Source organism: Balaenoptera musculus, chromosome 12, assembly GCF_009873245.2.
Source record: "Balaenoptera musculus isolate JJ_BM4_2016_0621 chromosome 12, mBalMus1.pri.v3, whole genome shotgun sequence".
Lineage (NCBI taxonomy): Eukaryota > Metazoa > Chordata > Mammalia > Artiodactyla > Balaenopteridae > Balaenoptera > Balaenoptera musculus.
In genome coordinates, this window is record NC_045796.1 from 1948580 (window position 1) to 1968552 (window position 19973).

The following is a 19973-nucleotide window of genomic DNA, read 5'->3' on the forward strand; positions in this document are numbered from 1 at the left end:
GGGGGTCTTCCCACCCGGGCACTCCCCTCTCCCGCTCATCCTCCTCCCTCCCCCACAGGGCAAGGCCAGGGCCAGGCCTCACACACCAGGCTCCCAGAGGCTGGGGTCACGCCCTCTGTGAGACGGGTGACCAGACCCTGGTCCTCTCTCGGGGACGCCCGCGTGTTCCCTGCTGTGGAGCTATAGACTCTTCCTGCTGGGACACGGGTGGCCACGCCGCACTAAGCAGCTGATACCTCCATGCTCACCTGCCCGCCGGGCCCTGCCCCAGGCACCTCCCTCCCGAGGACCGTCCTCTCTGGGCACGTGCCAAACCCTCAGAGCAGTGGGGTGATGTGGAGAGAGCCACATGGACAGTCCACCCTTGTGGACGACCCTCCGCAGCCTGGTGGGCTTGTAGCAATGCTCAGACGCTCTGAGAAGCGTGGACGGGGCTGCGCCTGTCCCAGGAGGGATGTGGGGACAGCCAGGACCACAGCCAGGAACAACGACGGGGTGTGTTTCCCACGTTCGCAGCTGCCGGGCTCCAGGGGGGGTAAAGCTGCCCCGCTCTCCTCTCCGAGTCCGCAGGGGCCCCCAGTTCTGTCCGCAGGTCCCAGGGTTGAGGGCCGGGGTCCCGCCTCGAGTCTGCATCATGCTCGGCCCCCTGACATGGGCTCGAGCAGGTCCTCGTGAGGCGGAAGGAGGACACACAGTCACCTGCGCTTTGCGGGGTGCGTGCACGCGGCACCCCATTACACCCCGTCTGTGCCGAATGAGGGGACGGGCTGCCGCGTCCCTCCTGCCGGCAGCCAGCCAGCCCCTGGGACCCACCCGTGGGCCCCGCCCAAGTCCTCCCCCCCCAAAGGCGGCTCCTCGGGTGCACCTGCCTCCCCCAGCCTCCTGCTGCCTCAGTGATCTGTCCAGACCTGGGCCGGCTTTACAGGCTCCAAATTCAGTGTGTTTATTTTCACAGCACACGCGTTATAAGGCAATGCCAGGAAGCACATTTGAAGGGAGAAAAGCCCATGACCGCGTCCACCTCTCCTTCACCTGACTTTTCTGGGGGCTGGACGGCCTCCCTCCGCTTGCGGCGCTCGCTCGGGCTCCAAGCCCCAGGCTCTGCAGCGTCTCAGCCACGTGCCTCTGGCCTGGGCCACGCCCACAATCGCCCGTAACTTGGCATCACCTCCTTGAAAAAAGAAGTGACGACACGCAGTTGGAAAGATTCTAATGAAAAAGTGGCATCTCTAAAGTCCTGCGAAGCCCAGGTCGCGGCCATACCCGCCGTCTCCGTACGCGCTGGCTCAGGAGGGGTCAGCCCGGCCCCCAGCAGCCCCAGCCCAGGCGCCCCATGGCCTCCCCGCGGAGCGCCCCTGCAGTGTAAGGGGCAGAGGCCCCCGGCTGCGCCTGGCAAGGCTGGGGTCCCGCTTTGTGCTTCGCGGTGCCCTCGGCCTCCTCCGGGCCCTTGAGAAGGGGCACCTGGGCCTCTCCCCATGGTGGAATCCAGCTCTTGCTTTCCTCAAAGGCCAACAGGAGGGTAAACAGTTCGGAAGGAAGACCAAAGCCAGGGGAAGAGTGGGAGCAGAGAGAAAGGAAGGCGAAAACAGCAGCCCGGCCGTGGAGACGAGAGTGTGGGATGCGGGCGCCTGGCCCCTCCGTCCCCTCCCCCCAGCCATGCGTGTCCTGGACTGAGCACCGGCCCTGGGAGCAGCCCCCCTCTCATCCTGTGGACGGAGCGAGACGGAGACCCCGAGACGAGGGACAGAAAGAGCCCTGGAGCGCCACCTCAGTCATCCCAGGACGGGCTGCAGCTCCAAGCAGAGCAATCTGTCCCCCTGCCCTGCGTTTCTACCCCTCCCCTGTGTGTTTCCAGCCCCCTGCCCCATGTTTATCCCCCATGGCAGGAGCTCCACTAGCCTCCCATGACCGGCGTCTCCCAAGGAAAGACAAGCCACTTAACTGTTGTCAAATTTGGTAGGAGACGCTGGGGGTGCCCACCCTGCCCCTCCCGTCCCGAGCCCCCTGCTGGGTGGGCGGCCTGAGCTGGGCCGGGGCCGCCTTGAGGAAAGTCTAACAGAGAAGCTCAGCTCAGGAACCTGCCTGCCGGGACAGACAGCCTGGTGCAGGACAGAACCCCCATCGAGTTCCCCCCCATCGGCTCAGAGCCTGAGCGGGTGAGGACCGACGTCGTCAGGTCACCTCGATCCCCAAACCCACAGCCTGATGCTTCAACAGCCCCGAGGGTCGCCCACACTTCTTCTGACTCAGTCGGGTCTCTGGCACCTGCAACCAGGAGCCCAGCCTCCACGTGGCCAGCCAGGGCGCACAGCCCAGAGCAGGGGCGTCCGTGCAGGTGCGGTGCAATCCCACAGCCCAGAGACCCCCTGCGTGTGCCACACCCCTAGGAGCTGGGAGCCCAGCCGGAGGGGCAGGTGGTGCCCACGCTCCACAAACCACCCAGGGCCAGACAACACCGAGAGCAGTGACAGTGATCTCAACAGCAGTGACCCTCGGCACAGTGACTCCGAGGGCCGGGAAGCCCCCCAGGACGTTTGCGAGGGCCGCCAGGCTCCGGTTGATGCACAAAGTCTCCCTCAGGGCTGATCCCGTCGCCCCAGACACACCTGGGAAAGTGCAGAGACCCCGCCACACACAGGATTTACGTGAATTCGGGGCGACATCAAGATGAATCAGAAAAGCAAAACGGAGGCTTCTCGGGAAGAGCAGGTGGAGGGGACCCTGCGTCCCCTTGGTGTCCCCCTCTGACAGCCACGCGGCACCAGCAGGGGAAGCTTTTAGGGGAACTGGGCTCCTCTCCCCGCGGGCCGCCCGCGGGGAGCAGTGTTTGGATTGACATGCAGGGTCTCGGTGCTGAGACAGCACCAGGAGGATGGGGCTGGGATTTAGAGGGCATCTGGGAGGGGACATCGGGCCTAGGGCCCCCGTCTACTCACGGTCAGGACCCCTCGTCCCCAGGCCACGCAGGGGAAGGCTTCCCGCTCTCTCCTGCGCACTCACTGCCCACCAGGCCCATGGGCCTCAGCTTGGCGCGCACCTGCTCCGCGTGGCCGGCGGGGCCCAGGGACCCCCGCCCGAGTCCTTGGGTCCTCGGCGACACAGAAGCGGTTCTGCGGGACGTGCTCGGCCTCCTCTCGGTGGCCGGCAACTGGGGCGCAGGGCAGAGGAGCTCCGTGGCAGTGACCGACTTGACCGCGGGTCTGCTGCAGGGGAGTGACAAGTGACAGGAGACGGTCCCCAAGCTCCCCTCAGCCTCCCACCCGCTGAGGCCCCTCCAGCTCCATCCCAAAGGCCAACACCTCACACAGAGCAAGACCCTGGTTGGCTTCATCCCTTCCTCTTAAACGCTGACAGGAAAGGGGCCCAGTGACCCCGAGGGGATCCTCTGGGTAAAATAGGAAAGAACAGGCAGGAGAGAGCATTTTTCACTGTTGAAAGCTGAAGTAATGCCTAAGTAGTTCCAAGAAAATGAACTAAGGTTTGTTAGAAAGATTTGGTAATGACATTAATTAAAATCCCAGTCCGAAAAACCTATTACCTTATAGAAATAAATTCTACAATTTCTGTTTAATAATACACCACAAAAATTCTGAGAAATTCTTCTTCACGTTGATGTACGTATCAGTTTCATCGTGTGTTATTCCTAAACAGACTTTTTAAAAAGATTTTTTTAAAAAACCCTAAATAGTGTACCTCTATGTAGAAAACAAAGAAAACACACTTCAGTAAAGTTTAGAAAGAACATCAGAACGACTCTGGGCCCACCGCCTGGGCGTGCCCAGCCTCTTCGTCTGTGGACCTGACTTGGGGCGCGAATAGCCAGGGCTCCCTTGGCGGCGCTGCCCGCCCGGGCCTCCTTGGGAGCGAGGCCGGTCCTAGGACTGGTTAATGCGAGTCCGGCTGGCGGGCGGTTAGTAATCCGGGCATCGCCTTCCCCTCTCTGCCCCCTTGCCCGGGCCATGAGTTTCAAGTGAGCTCGAGACAAGACGGGTCAGGGACGTAGCCCACACTGGCCTGAGACGGGAGTGAGGACGCCCTTTCTAGGGTGAACCCCCAGGCCCGGGGCTGCTTTGTGATCTTTGTTACTGAGTGTAGGCCCTAGGCCAGTGGTTCTCCACAGCGGCTCTGGGTCCATGAGCGTGGAGAAATGCACATGCCTCCGCCTCGCCCCAGCCCTGGGGCTGCGATCACGGTGTGGGGTGAGGGGTGTCTGTGTTTCCACAAACCCCGCGGGTGACCCCACGTGCGCTCCCCTAGGCATTCTGACCAATGATGACCTACAGACCCTGGCGACACGTGCATGATTTTCTTACATGACTGGAATCATTTATATACTGGTGTGTAACTTTCTAAGCCCAAATCACAATTACAGTGTCACTCATGATGAATGCGTCACATCCCAAGGTAAAAATATGCCATTTCCTTCTTGTGCTGCATCTTATTTAGCAAAGCGCCCTCCTTCCTCCCACCCACCCCCCCTTTCTTCTCAGCCTGGGGTCCCCGTGGCTCTTGGGTTTGGGTTCCAGATCCTCCGAATATGTGTCTGCAGTTCCTCCCCAGGGCTCTGTGCAATGCCCAGAGCCTACAGGTGCGCGGATTCTATCCTTTGCACGTGGCTTTCTATTACAGGCAACTGACCGGGGCAGACGGCCGCTCGCCGGTGCCGCGGGGGAAGCGGCTGTGGTAGAGGCACCATGGTCAGCAGGTGAGATCTGGAGAAGTCGGCAGGTGCTGAGGTGGCCGCCTCGCCCGGAGCTGCGGACCCCGCCACAAGCGTCACAAGCCCACCGCACCGCGGGCGGACCCCAAGAGTGCCCAGGGCACACGAACTCCCCGAGTGACCGGGGAGGCCCGCCTGCACGTCAGCCTCTAACTCTCCGCTCAGAGACCTCACGTACAAGCTAAGCATACCCAGCTCAAGAAAGCAGCACATCTGAGACAAAATCAAACATCATAAATCAGATTTTTACTGTTATGAGGCCTAACTGCCTTATTGTATCTCTAATGGCTTCACCCTGAAATAATCAGCTGTTTTGGAACCAGATGGAGGTTCCCAGTCTTTTCAACATCAAGCGTTCTTTTAGGTATGGCACCCTCAGGAACCTCAAGACTTTAAAATACTTGGTCTATCAAATCAAATTTATGAAATAAAAATTAAATTTACTTTCCTCTTTTAATTAATGAGATATGACAGCTCAGTAGAACTTTTGATCTGCAGGAGACAATATTTTGATCCTATTGTCTATTAGTCAAAAGCTGACAGTTTTGGATAACTTGTGTAAACTTACCGTGATTTCCTTTAGGCTTTTTCAAGTGTTAGAAATAGCTTGCAGACCCTTCCCTCGATAACTTCGAGACCGCAGGACACAGGCAGCATGACCCTGACCCTTTATCCCTTCTCCTCCCTGTGTGGTCAGACAGGTGACCCCCCGCTTGGAGCAAACCCGATTCATGAACACGGATTTAAGAACACAGAGCTCTGAGGAGGAGCTCTAGTTAAGACGAGGCGCTGTGCTTTTTCACAGGAGGGTTCCTTAGCGCATTCGGTAAAATACTGATATGACAAGTGGGGCCCAAGGATACTGGGCTCAGCTGAGTGACCTCGGGCAAGTCCTGTGACTTCTCCACACCTGTTCCCTCAGCTGAGCTGCGGGGATAACACCTGTCCCATCAACTCTTAATGGAGATATTCTAAAGGATTAATTAATTTGTTTTCATTGTGATTTTAAAAGCTCACTTCTAAAGCAAATTGAAAATTGTGAACCACACACTAAGCAGTGAGACACAGTGGACCATCTCTCGGGGAGAGCACCAATTCGGAAGACACGGCCGGTTCCACGTGGGGCCCCTTGAAGGTGCAGTTGTTCCCAGAGCTCGGCACCTGGACTACTCACTCGTAGGTCAGCCCAGAGACCTCCTTCCCCTCCTGGGTTGTCGGCACCTGCCGCTCCAGATGCCTCTCGACACCTGTCGTTGGCCAGGAGGTCACAAATGTCATTGTTATAAACTTCCACTATGGAAACTTCCACCTCGGGGCTCCTTGACGGATCTTCTGAAATCAGCCTGGAGGAGGGGCAGGGAGGGACACACAAGAGACTAAACCGTCAGAGGAACTTAGATAACCCCCTGGAGAAAGTGGTTAGAGAATGATTTCAACGAGAGACAGTCCTGGAAAATGGGCAGCAAAACTCATGATTCATGAGCACAGGGCAGCATCTCACTAATCAAGACCACGCAGGAAGAAGGGAATGTCCTCCTTAAATTGCAGAGAAAAATAACTGTCTTGGGAATACAGACGGTTTTATCTGAGTTGTATCTAAATCAATGATTTCAGCATTCGGATTCTAATCACACTCTATAAAGATGCTTGAAGAGCCCACAGCCTTGATTCAGAAGTCACCGCACTCGAGTTTAATCCCACCCAGAAGCCCAAAGCAAGCTGCAAAGGCTTTGAGCACTGGTCCAGCAAGTGGGCTTGTTTATTTTAAAATCTGTTCTGTTTCAGGGGAGATTGAGTCCATGGAACTGAGTCAGTTCCACTGGTTTTGTGCCTTCCAACTAAGCCCTGACCATGACCTCTCTAAGACCCACCCAGGCTCTTAAGAAAACAACCACACATCTTATTTTGTTTCAGGTTTTAAAGTACTACACACAGATTGCAGATCAGTTTAAAAATAAAGACACTACACACTTAGAGCAAAACCCCAGAGTCCTACCCCAGGGAGAAGTGACCCTGACCCTGGGTTTCCTCCCCGACGCCCACGTCCCTGCTTTGTCCCTTTGACAGACAACCCAGTCACCAAGGAACAAACAACTTCATCTTGGACACTTGCCCAGCAAAGCCAGTCTGATTTTGACTACTGTGCTTCTTCTTGTCCATAAAGACATTCTGAGCACTGGCCTGGACGGGTCCTACTCAATCATTGCTGGGTTGGGTTTTTCATCAGCATCCACAAGAGAGCTATGGATAAAATGAGCCATTAATGTCTTCTAATGATAATTAAGAAAGTTAGGGGCTTCCCTCATGCCGCAGTGGTTAAGAATCCGCCTGCCAATGCAGGGGACACAGGTTCAAGCCCTGGTCCGGGAAGATCCCAGATGTCACAGAGCAACTAAGCCCGTGCGCCACAACTACTGAACCTGTGCTCTAGAGCCCGTGAGCCACAACTACTGAGCCCGTGTGCCACAACTACTGAAGACTGCGTGCCTAGAGCCCCTGTTCCACAACAAGAGAAGCTACCGCAATGAGAAGCCCGTGCACCACAACGAAGAGTAGCCCCCGCTCGCCGCAACTAGAGAAAGCCCGCGCACAGCAGTGGAGACCCAGTGCAGTCAAAAATAAATAAATAAATTTTAAAAAAAGAAAATAAAAAAGACGACAATGAAAGAAAAATAAGCTAAATTCTCTGATGAAAATAATTGCTGGCGAAGAGTTCAGATTTGGGTTGTTCTCAGCACTGGGGTTTGCTGAGAACGTTGTAAGAAGAATATCTGTCTGAAAAGTGAAAAACCAAGGTGCGCTAAGCTACAGATTGTACATCCCCTCTGCCACATGTTAAGAAAAATGCACACAGACCCCCTCTCAGCCCTCGTCTCCATCCCTCCGAGGGCCCCCAAACCTGAATTACATTTCTTATCTATACAATACCAGGGAGCTAATTGGAAAGATTTGTCTTCCATTAAATTAAGTACTTGATTTGTTTAATGCATTGATTCATTCGTCACACATGTATTCCTCAGTTACTGGCTAGATTCTGGGAACAATGCTAAAACTAGTCTTCATTCTTGGCTTTGAAGAAACAAAGTGTTTAGTAGGCAAACGATTCCAATATAGGGTGATACATTTTATATAAAATATGCAGAGGCTCCCATGAGACGCAGGACAGGCGCTGAGCCCAGAGTCAGGGTGGAGGGAGGTGGCGGGTCGATCACACCCCCGCCAACGAGCACCCCCTCCAGGTGTCCTCGGCCACTTTCGTCCTGTTCATCTATTCCTGCCTGGGTCCTCCTGGGTCCTGGTTATTTGTCTGTTTCTGTTCTAGACACCTTGAGGGCTGAATATGATCACGTGTGCCTGCAGCGGTGTCTAGCAGGTAGAAAAGCCTTGTAAATGCATGGGTAAGAATGACAGCCGAGGTCACTGGAGAAGAGGCAGGCCAGCAGCCGGGTTCCCGAGGACGCAGGAGAGGGTGTTAGGCAGAAAGAACCCCAACTAGAATTTTGCTTTATTGAAAATGGCAGGGGAATACCTTCCTTTGGTCCCCTTAGCAATTTAAGAGTAACCTTTTTTAGGGTAAAGGGTTCATATAAACATCCTCTGATACCGATACCCGAGGTTATTATGGTTTTGTGCTGCATCTTGAGTTGGGCACAAACTCACCCGCGAATACGGCTGCACGCGTTCCTTTCTGGATCTTGTCCACTTGTGATTAGAAAACAAAGAGGTAGAAAATTTTCCATGTTTGGACTATCATTCTCATTTTGCAAACGATGGCAGTGAGGCCTGGGGAGGTAAGCCTCGCCCGTGGCCACCCACTCAGAAGAACAGAGTCAGAATCCCGTCTGAAGGCTCCAAATGCTGTGAGACACCGAGCTCTACGGGAGCACCTGTCACAATTTAAGTTATCATTTCATGCCCAAGACTCAAAACATGAATAAACCCACTGTAGAAACGAGGTGACTTAACAATGTGTCAATGTGATGTCCCTATTTGGTGACGCTGTGTGTCCCATCTCTAGAGAGGCTGACTGTCCAAGTGTCGTCCTAATGGGCCTCTTTCCGGACACCTTTAGCAGCCTCTGTCCTGCCCTGAGTCCTTGGCCTCTGTTTGCTGCCCTCGTGGACAAGCTCCAGAACCAAATACACATGACCTGTACGTTATTTGTCTGCAAATCCAGCTTCGTCTGGAACAGACCTGTAAGCAGGTGCACAGCTCACACCACGGATTCAATGAAGCAAAACTCTGCTTTGCCTGCCCCCTGGGGTCCCCAGCACAAGACAAGAAGACGGCGGTCGTGTGAGGCTCAGGGGGAGGACTCTCTAACTCCCCACTATTCTGGCCCTGTTTCTGACCTGAGCGCTTCTTTCTATCGCCTCAGCTCTCTGTTTCTGGGTCTTGAAGTATGCTTAGCAGGGAGGTAAGGTACCGGTCAGTGCTCTGATACCTGGCACCAGCCATGCTGCTTCCACTCGCCTGGACGCTTGTGAGCGTTACCAGCGCAGGTGCCGCTCGGAGCAGCCACTTTAAATGTGGGTAAGGAAATGAGGGCCGGGGAGACGGGGGGAGTGGACACAACACCACCCTCTCACCCACTACCCATCTCTCCCGTGTCCCTCTTCCATGACACCCAGGAAAGCCACATGCTGCTGCAGCGGTCCTGCCACGTTATCCCATGGTGCTACCCAACTTCCAGCAAGCATGGCTGTGGCCAGCTGAGGGGACCCTGGAGCGGGACCAGGTGACGCCCCTGGCAAGTGCCAGCGGCTCTGCAGAGAAGTTCTGACTCACACCGAAGCCTCTGTCTCTTGAACCTGCAACGGAACCAAACGCTTCACGTGGTGCCGTGTCCCCAGAGGAGGGCTTCATCCCTAAATGAGTGACCCCTGTGTCTGGGAGGGCTTCTCTGTTGCCCACGGGCGTCCTGCCCGTGGAACTCAGGCCTGGCCTTCTGTCTTCTCAGGCCAACGAGACAGGCAGGGTCCCCAAGGCTGGCCTCGTCCCCAGGCCTTCTCCATGCGCTCTGGTGGCCACACTGAGCACAGCCCTCGAGGGCCTTGTGGCCTCAGAGACTTTCAGGATGCTTGTTACCGCAGCAGCAACTCACCAGTGCTGATGGGTTTGATCTCCTAGGAAACGATCTGATTCTGAAAATCACAAGAGACAATTGGAGAACAAGAACTACCAAAAATTGGGAAATATTTCACCAAGGTTTTTTTTCAGAAGGGGTTAGTAGAAGTAAATTAACAAATACATCTTTCTTGTGCACGAATAATGAAAGAATATTGGTTTGAAGAGGAACCAAAATATCAGGCTTTTGTGGGACTTCTTATGTTTTGGCTCTGATTTTAAGACACAAAAGGATGACGTAGGAAGATATGGAGACAAAACCCGAATTCCAGGGGTTATAGGAGCACAGAGGGCCAGCTGGCTCCACTGAACACCTGCTGCAGGAGACGCCTTCCCTCCAGGGGCTGACAGGCTCTGGGGACATACGGCGCGCACGCAGGGTGAGCCACGGCTCTTACGAAACGGTGAGCAAAAGTGAAGATGAGCTGGGGCTTCCTTGGCGGCACAGTGGTTAGGAACCCGCCTGCCAATGCAGGGGACACGGGTTCGAGCCCTGGTCTGGGAAGATCCCACATGCCGCAGAGCAACTAAGCCTGTGCGCCACAACTACTGAGCCCGTGTGCCACAACTACTGAGCCCATGCGCCACAACTACTGAGCCCATGCGCCACAACTACTGAGCCCGCGCACTTAGAGCCTGTGCTCCACAACAAGAGAAGCCTCCGCAATGAGAAGCCCGCACACCGCAACCAAGAGTAGCCCCCACTCGCCACAACTAGAGAAAGCCCGCACGCAGCAACAAAGACCCAATGCAGCCAAAAATAAATAAATTAATTATTTAGTTAATTTTTTTAAAAAAAGTGAAGATGAGTATCTCACACCGGGACTCCCCAAGGGTGGGAGGTCAGTGACCAATGGGAGGAGACATTGGCACCACGGCCTCCTGGACCACTCGGGGCAACTGTTACTGGTTTTTTCTAGCAGTGACTGTAGTGGGAAAATCGTGACAACAGCAGGGGACGTGCCTCTGTGGCTCCTGGGGCCGCGTTAGTGGCACAGGAGACTCTTCAACACACATTTGCTGTCACCCCACAAAGAGGACCAGGTGTGTCTGCTCTTCCCAGGCAGGAAGCAAGGGCAAGCCCACAGGTTCTCACTCTGTCCCCTCCCCGCTCTGTCTTGCATCCGCCACCCTCCCTTGACGGGGGAAGCCGTCTATAGAGATCTCCTCGAGAAGTGTCGTCTCACTGATAGAATTTCGACATAAATGTGTCATAAGCATTTCTAGCATGTGTGGTAATAACGCCCAGGAGTGAACGCTCGGCAGTTCTGAACATGTCCTGATAGAGGATGGGACGTGGCCTCTCGCACAGTCACTCTCACCACCTGCGTCTATTGTATCTCTGCTCGTCCTCACCGCCCGCCGGTACCTGAAGAGTTCTCCAGCGGCTCTGGGGATGACGCCCGAGTCGCCGAGGGCTTCCGACTGCGGGGCCGGCTCCCCCTTGGAATGCGGGCCCAGCGCGGTGAAGCTCTTCCCACTTCCTGTCTGTCCGTAAGCCATGATGCAAACATTGTACCTAAAACGCAAGCGGACTTCAGGACAGAAAGACCCACAGTGGGCCTAGTGCCATGACTGGACTCTCAGAAGAGTGCCACGTGGGTGAAACTCCTGAGCCCACTTCCCTCTGAATCCTCTGTGCCTCCGTTCCTGAGAATCCGGGCCTTCATTTAACTGCAACTGCCTTTTGCATAATCCACCCTTGTGGTTACTTGGTTACACATTGGATTAAATCATATTCATGTTTACACACACACATGCGTCTCAGCGATACCTGTTTCTCGCAGGTGTCTCCACAGTTCCTCGTGGGAGACCGTGGCTGGTGCTCGTGCCCTCAGAGCCCACCCGAGGGTGCCATCCTGAGACAGGCCCTCCTCCTAGATTCCACTCATTCGAACTTACGGAGTTGCCTGAAGTAAGCTCATCTTCATAAACTCAGGCTAACTAAAATGTATATGAAATGATATAAAAGTTGGCATATTTTCTTTTGATGCCCTAAAAATATTTTTCCCCATTACATTTATGATTGCCAGTATTGCTGACTAGTTAAACTTAAGGTTGTGAAGTATTCTTATACTTTGTCTCTCCAAGGGCCTTGGGGTTTTCATTTCAACCAGACTGTGCCGACAGCCTCTCAGGGCCGGGCCGGCCTGCCCACTACAATCCTACAGTTTGGGGTTATTCTGGTGCAGCTTACTTCACAGAAGACAAGAACCGTTGAAGGATCCATAAGTCTTCTTCCATTTGTGCTATTAGCCCAAGACGTCAGTGAGAAGATGGGAAACATCTGAAGTAAGTTTACGACACACATTTATATGCTTGGCCGTGAAGGTGCAGGTGATCCTGGCCCACAAGTGGCTGAAGCTAAGGCCCGACCCCCTTTCGTGTCTCCTGGGAGATTAAACATCCAAGCACAGGCCCCACCCGAAGAGATTCTGATTCCACTGATCAACCTTTAATCAGACCCCTCCCCTCCTCCAGTCAAACAAAGGCTGTGGCTCTGATAAAATGACTTTGAAGAGTTCTGATGGGTTCTGACCTTGAACGGTGACACGAAGAGCCCTAGAGATCCTGGAGGCCTCTGCTTCCAAGGCTGACTGTTCCCTGAAAAGATGATGGAAACCATATGTGGAGGCGAGAACTGATCAAAGCCCTCTCTGCTACCATCCTGTGTTTTTTTCTTCCAGAACTGAAGAGTCTCCAGGTATTTATAACATGACCCCACAGCATTCCACATCTCTTACACCTTCCCTGAGAGATGCATGTGTATTTGGCGGGGGACGGCGGGATGTCTTTGACTGCAGTGGGTAAATGAGCTCTTCAAGGGATCTTTCAAACCACTGAGGAATGCAGAGAGGAATGAACTGGCCCAGGACTTAAAATATGCCATCTGTTTTGTATTTATTATGGAAAAGGCAACTCAGGCAAAGGTTAACTCATTTTAACCACGATGCCATTTTTTATTTCTGGAATCTGCTTAATTAGATGCCTACTTAGGAAAAAAAGAGAGAGAGAGGAGACTCCTATCGTTTTCAATGGAAGAACTTTTGTCAGATGGACATTAAAAACCCCAATATTCCAGAGGAGGAGCCGGGTAGGTGTGTGCAGTTGACAACACGCGGTTTCTGTTCTGACCCGACCTCTGGGTTCGCGAGCCTTCCCTGCACCCCGTGATGGCAGATGCTGCAGCGCTGTGGTTGGATCCAGCCCTATAATTACAGCTCCCATTTTGTTGGATTTGGCCGTGCTGGACAAACACAAATGCATCTCCTTCAGGACGCTTGATGTCAACTTCTCCGCCAAACCGAGATTCTTCAAAATGCCCCGAAGTGGAAAGTCTTGGCTTATTGTGTGTCAGTTAAGTCGACAGAGCTGTGCGCTTTACTGCTGAAAAGTGACCCTTATTCCTAGGTCATGGCCACTGGCTTGGAAACCAGTAGTAGTTTCCATGGGGAAAGGCTCCTTCCCACAGGGACAAGCCCCTTGATCTAGTGTCAACATTGTTAACAGACTTTAGAAAAGCCTGAAACTTACAAAGAATCCCAGAGTGAAGAAAGCCGCTGCCATCTCAGTCTTAAGGCAGCACGTGATGCAACTGAATGATCATCTGGACCCAAGGCATACGTGTTCCTTTAACAATTATTCCTCAAATCGCCTTTACGTCTCCTCCTAGGAGAAGGGCCATGGAGGCTGGGCTGTGGGTCTGCTCTACACGCACATAAAAGGCTCAGACGCTCATGTTCAACTCTCGTGTGTAGCACGAATGAGATCTACTTACATTTACATGTAGCTGTGATAATTGACCTCAGAAATATTTTAACTCACCCATCTAAGAAGGACGTCAGAAGGGGACACACATCCTCAAACACCGCGTTCTGAGGTTCTGCTGGACCATAAACTCTGAGAGGCAAAGTGAAAATGATGCCTTCTTGGAAGAAAAAGAGATGTACTTTACTATCCAAATACAGAAACCTGAGAAACAAAATATCCTTATGTACTTCTCACGTGTACCCCAACACAGTCAAGATTCATACATTTTTAAGCAATGAAAGATTAATTTTATTACTTTTCAAGCTAACAGAGGTTAAGAAAGAATGAAAATTGTTTCCTCTGCTATAAAAATGTAATAAGCATAAGCAAAGTTATAAATGCTTGCAAAGCAGAAAGAAAAAGCAAGCAAGAAAAAAAGAGAGGATACCATATAATTATCCCATAACTAAATTAGTTCCACTTAAGTAGGTCCAACAACAAGGATGTAAAAATCATACTCTGGCAATATTTGACATGTAATACTGAATTTTTATGTTCAAGCTCTTAAAAATATTGTTCTCCTAGGCCCCAGGTTGGTTCAGCCGAACATTAATACACAAAATGGGACTGGAATGCCGGCTATGACAGGGACAGTCTGTGTGTTTATAAACATGTACAAATAAACCCAAGTAGGAAGTGGCTTCCAGAAACCATGGTTCATTGCACAGTGTGAAACAAGATGGGAACAACGCCCCAAGGGCAGAGGCAGCGATGGGCCGCCCATTGCTGACAAAGCCACAGTGTGTCATGTGTGAATCGAATATACTTAGATTTTAAGCTTAGTTTTCTGAAATACAAGTTTTTACTTGACTGGAACCAAACTTTTCTTTCATTTTCAAAATGTGTCCTAATGCTCAGTTGAGCCAGATCATGTCTAGAAGCAGGACTGATTTTAAACTTGAAGGGCCTTCCTTATAAAATGCTGCTTATTATACATGATGAGGAGGGCTTTTTTTTTTTTTTTGCCGTGCCACGTGGCATGCGGGATCTTAGTTCCCTGACCAGGGATCGAACCCGCGCCCCCTGCAGTGGAAGCGTGGAGTCCTAACCACCAGACTGCCAGGGAAGTCACCAAGGAGGACATTTAGAACAAGAGGGACAGGACTGAACTCTTAAATTAACTTTTCACCGAAAAAGCCCCACCAAAATACGAAAGCAGGAAGAACAGTGAATGAGTGCAATCTGTGCACCACCAGCTCCTACAATCACCGACTGTCCCCAACCTCACCTAAAAGCCACCCCTCACCCCGGAGCCCTCTGAAACTGACCTCAGGTCCAGCTCATCCGTAAATGTTCTGTATGCATCTCTAAGGGATGGTGACTCCTAAAAATCATCACAATGTTACCACTGTCACGCTTTTACAAATTAACAGTAATTCCTTTATATCATCCAAGATGAGGGTAGCGTACACATTTCTCCAGTTCTCTAATAAGTTTATTTTTCCTGTCAGTTTTTTAAAATTAATTTATTTTATTTTATTTACTTTATGTTTGGCTGCGCTGGGTCTTCGTTGCTGTGTGCGGGCTTTCTCTAGTTGTGGCGAGCGGGGGCTACTCTTTGTTGCGGTGCATGGGCTTCTCATTGCGGTGGCTTCTCTTGTTGCGGAGCACGGGCTCTGGTGTGTGGGCTTCAGTAGTTGTGGCATGCGGGCTCAGTAGTTGTGCGCACAGGCTTAGTTGCTCCGCGGCATGTGGGATTTTCCCGAACCAGGGCTCGAACCCATGTCCCCTGCATTGGCAGGCGGATTCTTAACCACTGCGCCACCAGGGAAGCCTTTCCTGTCAGTTTTTAAGAATCATTGCAGCTGGTTGAATGTCTTCATAGATATTCAGGGGTAGCAAACTTTTTCTGAATAGTAAATATTTTAGGCTTTGTGAACATCTTACTTAAAGAGACACCGGAGCCTTTCTCACCAACAGGAGGAAAAGGTGGCAGGCCTGCCACTGCACCACTACTCAACATGGTACCAAGTCCTCGTTAGCTAACTTGAGACATGAGGATCACAAAGCAGATGGAACCACTGACTGCTTAGAGGTGATACGGCCGGACACCTGGGCAATGCAAAGTCACATGCTGAAGAAAATTACCAAATCAACCACAGAATTTAGTAAAGTAGCAGGTTGTCCAATTCATGTACAAAACCCAATAGCATTCATATATACAAACAAAATGAGCTCCCTGATATAATGGGAGAAAGACTGTATACATGATAGGAAACGAGAAAATAAAAAACCAAGGTGTAGATTTTAATAAGAAATGTCTAAATCCTTTATGAAGAAAACCATAAGCCACTCCTGAAAGACACATAATTCAACTCAATGAATGAAAAGATATGCAGCACCATGTCCTTGGATATGAAGTCCCAACAAGATGTTAGTTTTTCCAAAGTTAGCTTATTAACTGAGCTGAATGCCCCCAAAAATACCACATATACTATCAGTTTTTTTTCTGAGGCTAGACAATTTGATTATAAAACTTATTTAGCAAAATCGAAGAGCAGAATAGAGAGGAGAACCCTGGGGGAAGAGCAGTGGGGACTTGGAGCTTGTGGTGGAGCCCATGCTTCGGGGAGCGCGGTCGGCACGTGGTGAGTAGACAGACCCTGGGGCAGGAGAGAAATTCCAGAAACAGACACAGCCGCAAAGAGCGACGTACTCTCTGAGAAAGGCGACGTCCCAGGTTAGGGGGAAAGACGTGTTTTAATAGGTGGTACTGAGGTAACTGGATAGACACATGAAAAAATAAAACTGGAACCATTCCTCGTACGGTTCACTAGGTCTCATTCCAAATGGGTCATGAGGTTTGATTAACGTAAGAAACCGGGCCACAGCAACTGCTAAAGCACACAGGTATGTTTGTCTATTACCTGGCAGCCTTCGTAACTACAATTATGTTAAAGGGGAATAAAAGACTTTTGCATGGCTGAAAGATATCAGAAGCAAAGAAAAAAATGCAAGTGACAAACTAGGGAAAATAGCTGCAACTTCAATCACTGACAAAAGGTTGATTTCCCTAATATGTCAAGTGCCCCTAAAAATAGAGAAGAAAAAATTTAGAGTATAATAGAAAGAGTATCCCTTATAGTCCTTAAATTTCTTATATATTCCTTCTATTAGAAATCCTTTCTATATTTTTATAGGAAAACAGCTAGAGATATGAAGAGTTCACAGAAAAAAAGAAATGCCCCCAACTCAACCACATGAAAGGACGTGGGGTCTGACTCACAAGGGAAGCCGTGGAGAGATGTCGTTTCAGCCGGCGGCCACCCCGAGGCCGACAACGGGCCCCCTCGGGGAAGCGATGGGGAAGCGGGTTCTGACAGGTGAGCTAAGCAGGTAGAGGAAAGGGCCCCTCGGGGAAGCGATGGGGAAGCGGGTTCTGACAGGTGAGCTAAGCAGGTAGAGGAAAGGCAGGTCCAGGTGGCTGGGGGAGGCCGGCCCTTTCTCTCCTTCTCTCCCCGGCTGCTCTCGGTCAGCTGACCGTGGAGACCCAGTGGCCAGCGCACCTGCATCTCTGTGCTCAGCCCCGCGTCCTCTGCTCCCCGGCACGGTCCCCACGTGCAGCTCTGACCGTGGGGACTATCTTCGCCTTACCTGTGCCCGTCGTACCTAATAAGGTGTCTTGCCCATAACCAGGGGTCAGTCAACGCTTGAACTTGAACGACTACACGTAGAAATTACTACAAATATGTTGGTAGATACATCACGGCATAACCACACACAGTAAAAGAACACAGCCAAGAGGCCTCCAGCTGCCTGATACACAAATTATACTCAAAACAATAAAAGTGACTTATTCTTCCCATTGCATTTTGGGTCAATTCCTGTTACTTTTAGTTTGCTTTTTTAAAAAAATAATAATATTTTATTCTACTTACGAGACCACTTTCTTCTGACCATGGAGCCATTTATAATTTCCCAAGTGGTAAAGCCCGTGCTTTCCCCTGCACCCACGTTTACTTTTAAAAAGGAGTTAAGTGATGAAACTGTTGAGATTTTCCTTCAGAACTGAAATAAAATATTGTGACATTTACTAGTTCCATAAAAAGCTGTTAGAAAATAAACAGTGTTGTTGTTTGCTAAGAGCCACATGGTCCACCACCTGTAAAGTCAGCTGATCCTGAGTCCCGAGACTCCAGAATCAGCCCTGAGTGCAGAGTTAAATTTCAGTTTTTCCGCTCACCTAGTTGTACAGCAAGTTACACACATTCCTTCCTTTCTCTTTGGGCTCAGCCCAAGCACCACAGCGAGGACCCTCCCCTTCGACCTGAACCCTGTGTACAGCCACTGAGACGCCAACCAAGGAGGATGTTCCCCTCTCAGCTGACGGAGCTGGTGCCCCCTCCCCGACCCCCAGACGCGGCGGGTGACCACTGGCGACTTCCCCGACTGCAGTGGCCCCGCCGCCGTCTCCTCCTCTGCTAAGAGCTCGGCCACGGGCAGCTGTGGGAGTGGGTGCTGCCACATTTGGACACTGCAGGGTCTCCTGGTGCTAAATGCTGGCATCCCCAGAGAGGTGATCCTTTGCTGTCTCGGCATCAGAGGGAAGATGCCCCGGGAATCATTCCTTGGCCGCATGCAGTTGTTGACTCAGCTTTGACTTCATCTGAAGCATCTTGATTCTCCCCTTCTCCACACCTGCTAAGGGACTAGTTCGTCCACCATCCAGGCTGATGCAACGGCCCCTGACCATCCCCCGGCTGGTCACTCCGTCCCAAGCCTACGGCCCTTCTAGCGTACTCTTGACATCGTTCCCTTAGAGGTATTTCCAAAATGCAAATTAAACAAGGAGGGAGTGGATGAAATCACTGGGGCTGGAGAGAGAGGTTTGAGGAGGAACGAGTGACGCAGAGTGTGTCACCGTGTGGTCACTTAGGTCCTGATGGCAAGTGACCCGTTGGATGTGTCCTGGGAGGTCCTCTGCTAGCATAATGAACACCCTGAGTCCCTTCGGTAGGGCGGATGGGGGTGGACACCAGTCACGGTGGCTTCAGCAGCGAGGGAGAGGTGGGCTCGGTGATGGGGGCCTTCGACCACGGCATGGCCGCCGAGATGGCCTCCTCTGATGGACACAGGGAGGCGTGGTGCCTGGGTTCTAACCCGCTTACCCGGGGAGTCACTGACTGAGACATTGCCTCTCCATGAAGCCCTCGTCGGATGCCAGAATCTGTTTCAGGAGGTGTAATCCCGATATAACGCCAGCGGTGTCCCCTACGGCAGAAGGAGCTCTTACATCCTTTCCGCTCCCAGACTGGAGGAAGGTGGGGGACGAGAGCTCAGACGCTCACCAGGACCGAGGCTCTGACGCAGGTAGGAGGCCCGGGCCCCCGATTGCGGGCTCTTGGACCTGGACTCTGTCCACCGGCCCGGGTCCCACCCCGCTCCACCCACTGCCCCCGGGGCGCACTTTCCTTCTTCTGTTGCCTGATTATGACACTGCTCCTTTAACATCAGGCCAAAATGGAACCCTGAGGATGAACTGCCCAGAACACACCCCCCAAAGGGTTTTACGGATGTCCTCAAATGCCTACGTTTTAACCATAAAGAAAAACAAGTGAAAAATGCTAAGGTTTACAGTGTCTCACCCAAAAGCTCAAGGGACACCATATGAGGAACATGCAAAGCCATAAAAACAAGCCTGAATCCAAAATCTCCCTACGACCGTTTAGAATGGCATCTCACAGTGTGATCACTAGATTTTAAACAACGTCTGAGACGATTCCAAGAGCAGAGTTTAATTTTCCAAACACAGCTTCAATGTTCTCCCTACCTGTGCACACCCCACAAACAAACAAGAGTCTTCCCCTTGGCCTTTTAGAGTAACTCCCTCTTATCAAAATCCTCAAGCTCTTGACCGCTAGAGATCCTTCCTTTCAGGATGCACCTGGGCTGTGCAGAGCCGTGGGTCCGGACACCGGGGTTGGTCTCCAGAACTCACTTACAGCCTCCGCCTCACGGAATGGCTCAGACGGAGTAACGCGACAGGGGTGCCTGGCTCAGAGCCAGTAATCAATGCAGGTTATTTCCCTTACGTTCAGCTGCTGTATCGTCTATTTTCTTATTTGTATCCAATTCCCTAGGAAGCTTTCAAAGCATCTGGGGCATAAAATTCTTTGGCATCAACTCAGTCATCAAGTTTTCGAGCTAAAAGTCAACTTGAATCCAAATCCCACATTTTGCAGAAAGAAATCTGAGGCCAAGCGGAGGTCAGTGAACCACATCCGGAAGGAAAGCCCAGGCCTCTGCTTCCCCTGCAGGTTCTCCCCAGCCCCTGCCTCTCTCAGCGTTTTCTGAGCCTCGGAAACCTCCCTCGCCA

General features: G+C 51.8%; 1 protein-coding gene across 1 annotated transcript; it reads right to left on the reverse strand.

The window, feature by feature from the left end:
- Positions 1-2172: 2172 nt before the first annotated feature.
- Positions 2173-18124, reverse strand: KIF25 (kinesin family member 25). The gene is given in 7 exon segments (XM_036872105.1): positions 2173-2606; positions 2983-3203; positions 5895-5948; positions 5950-6063; positions 11217-11366; positions 13673-13747; positions 18009-18124. Coding segments are annotated over 7 exon segments (1164 nt in total).
- Between the last annotated feature and the right edge of the window lie 1849 nt (positions 18125-19973).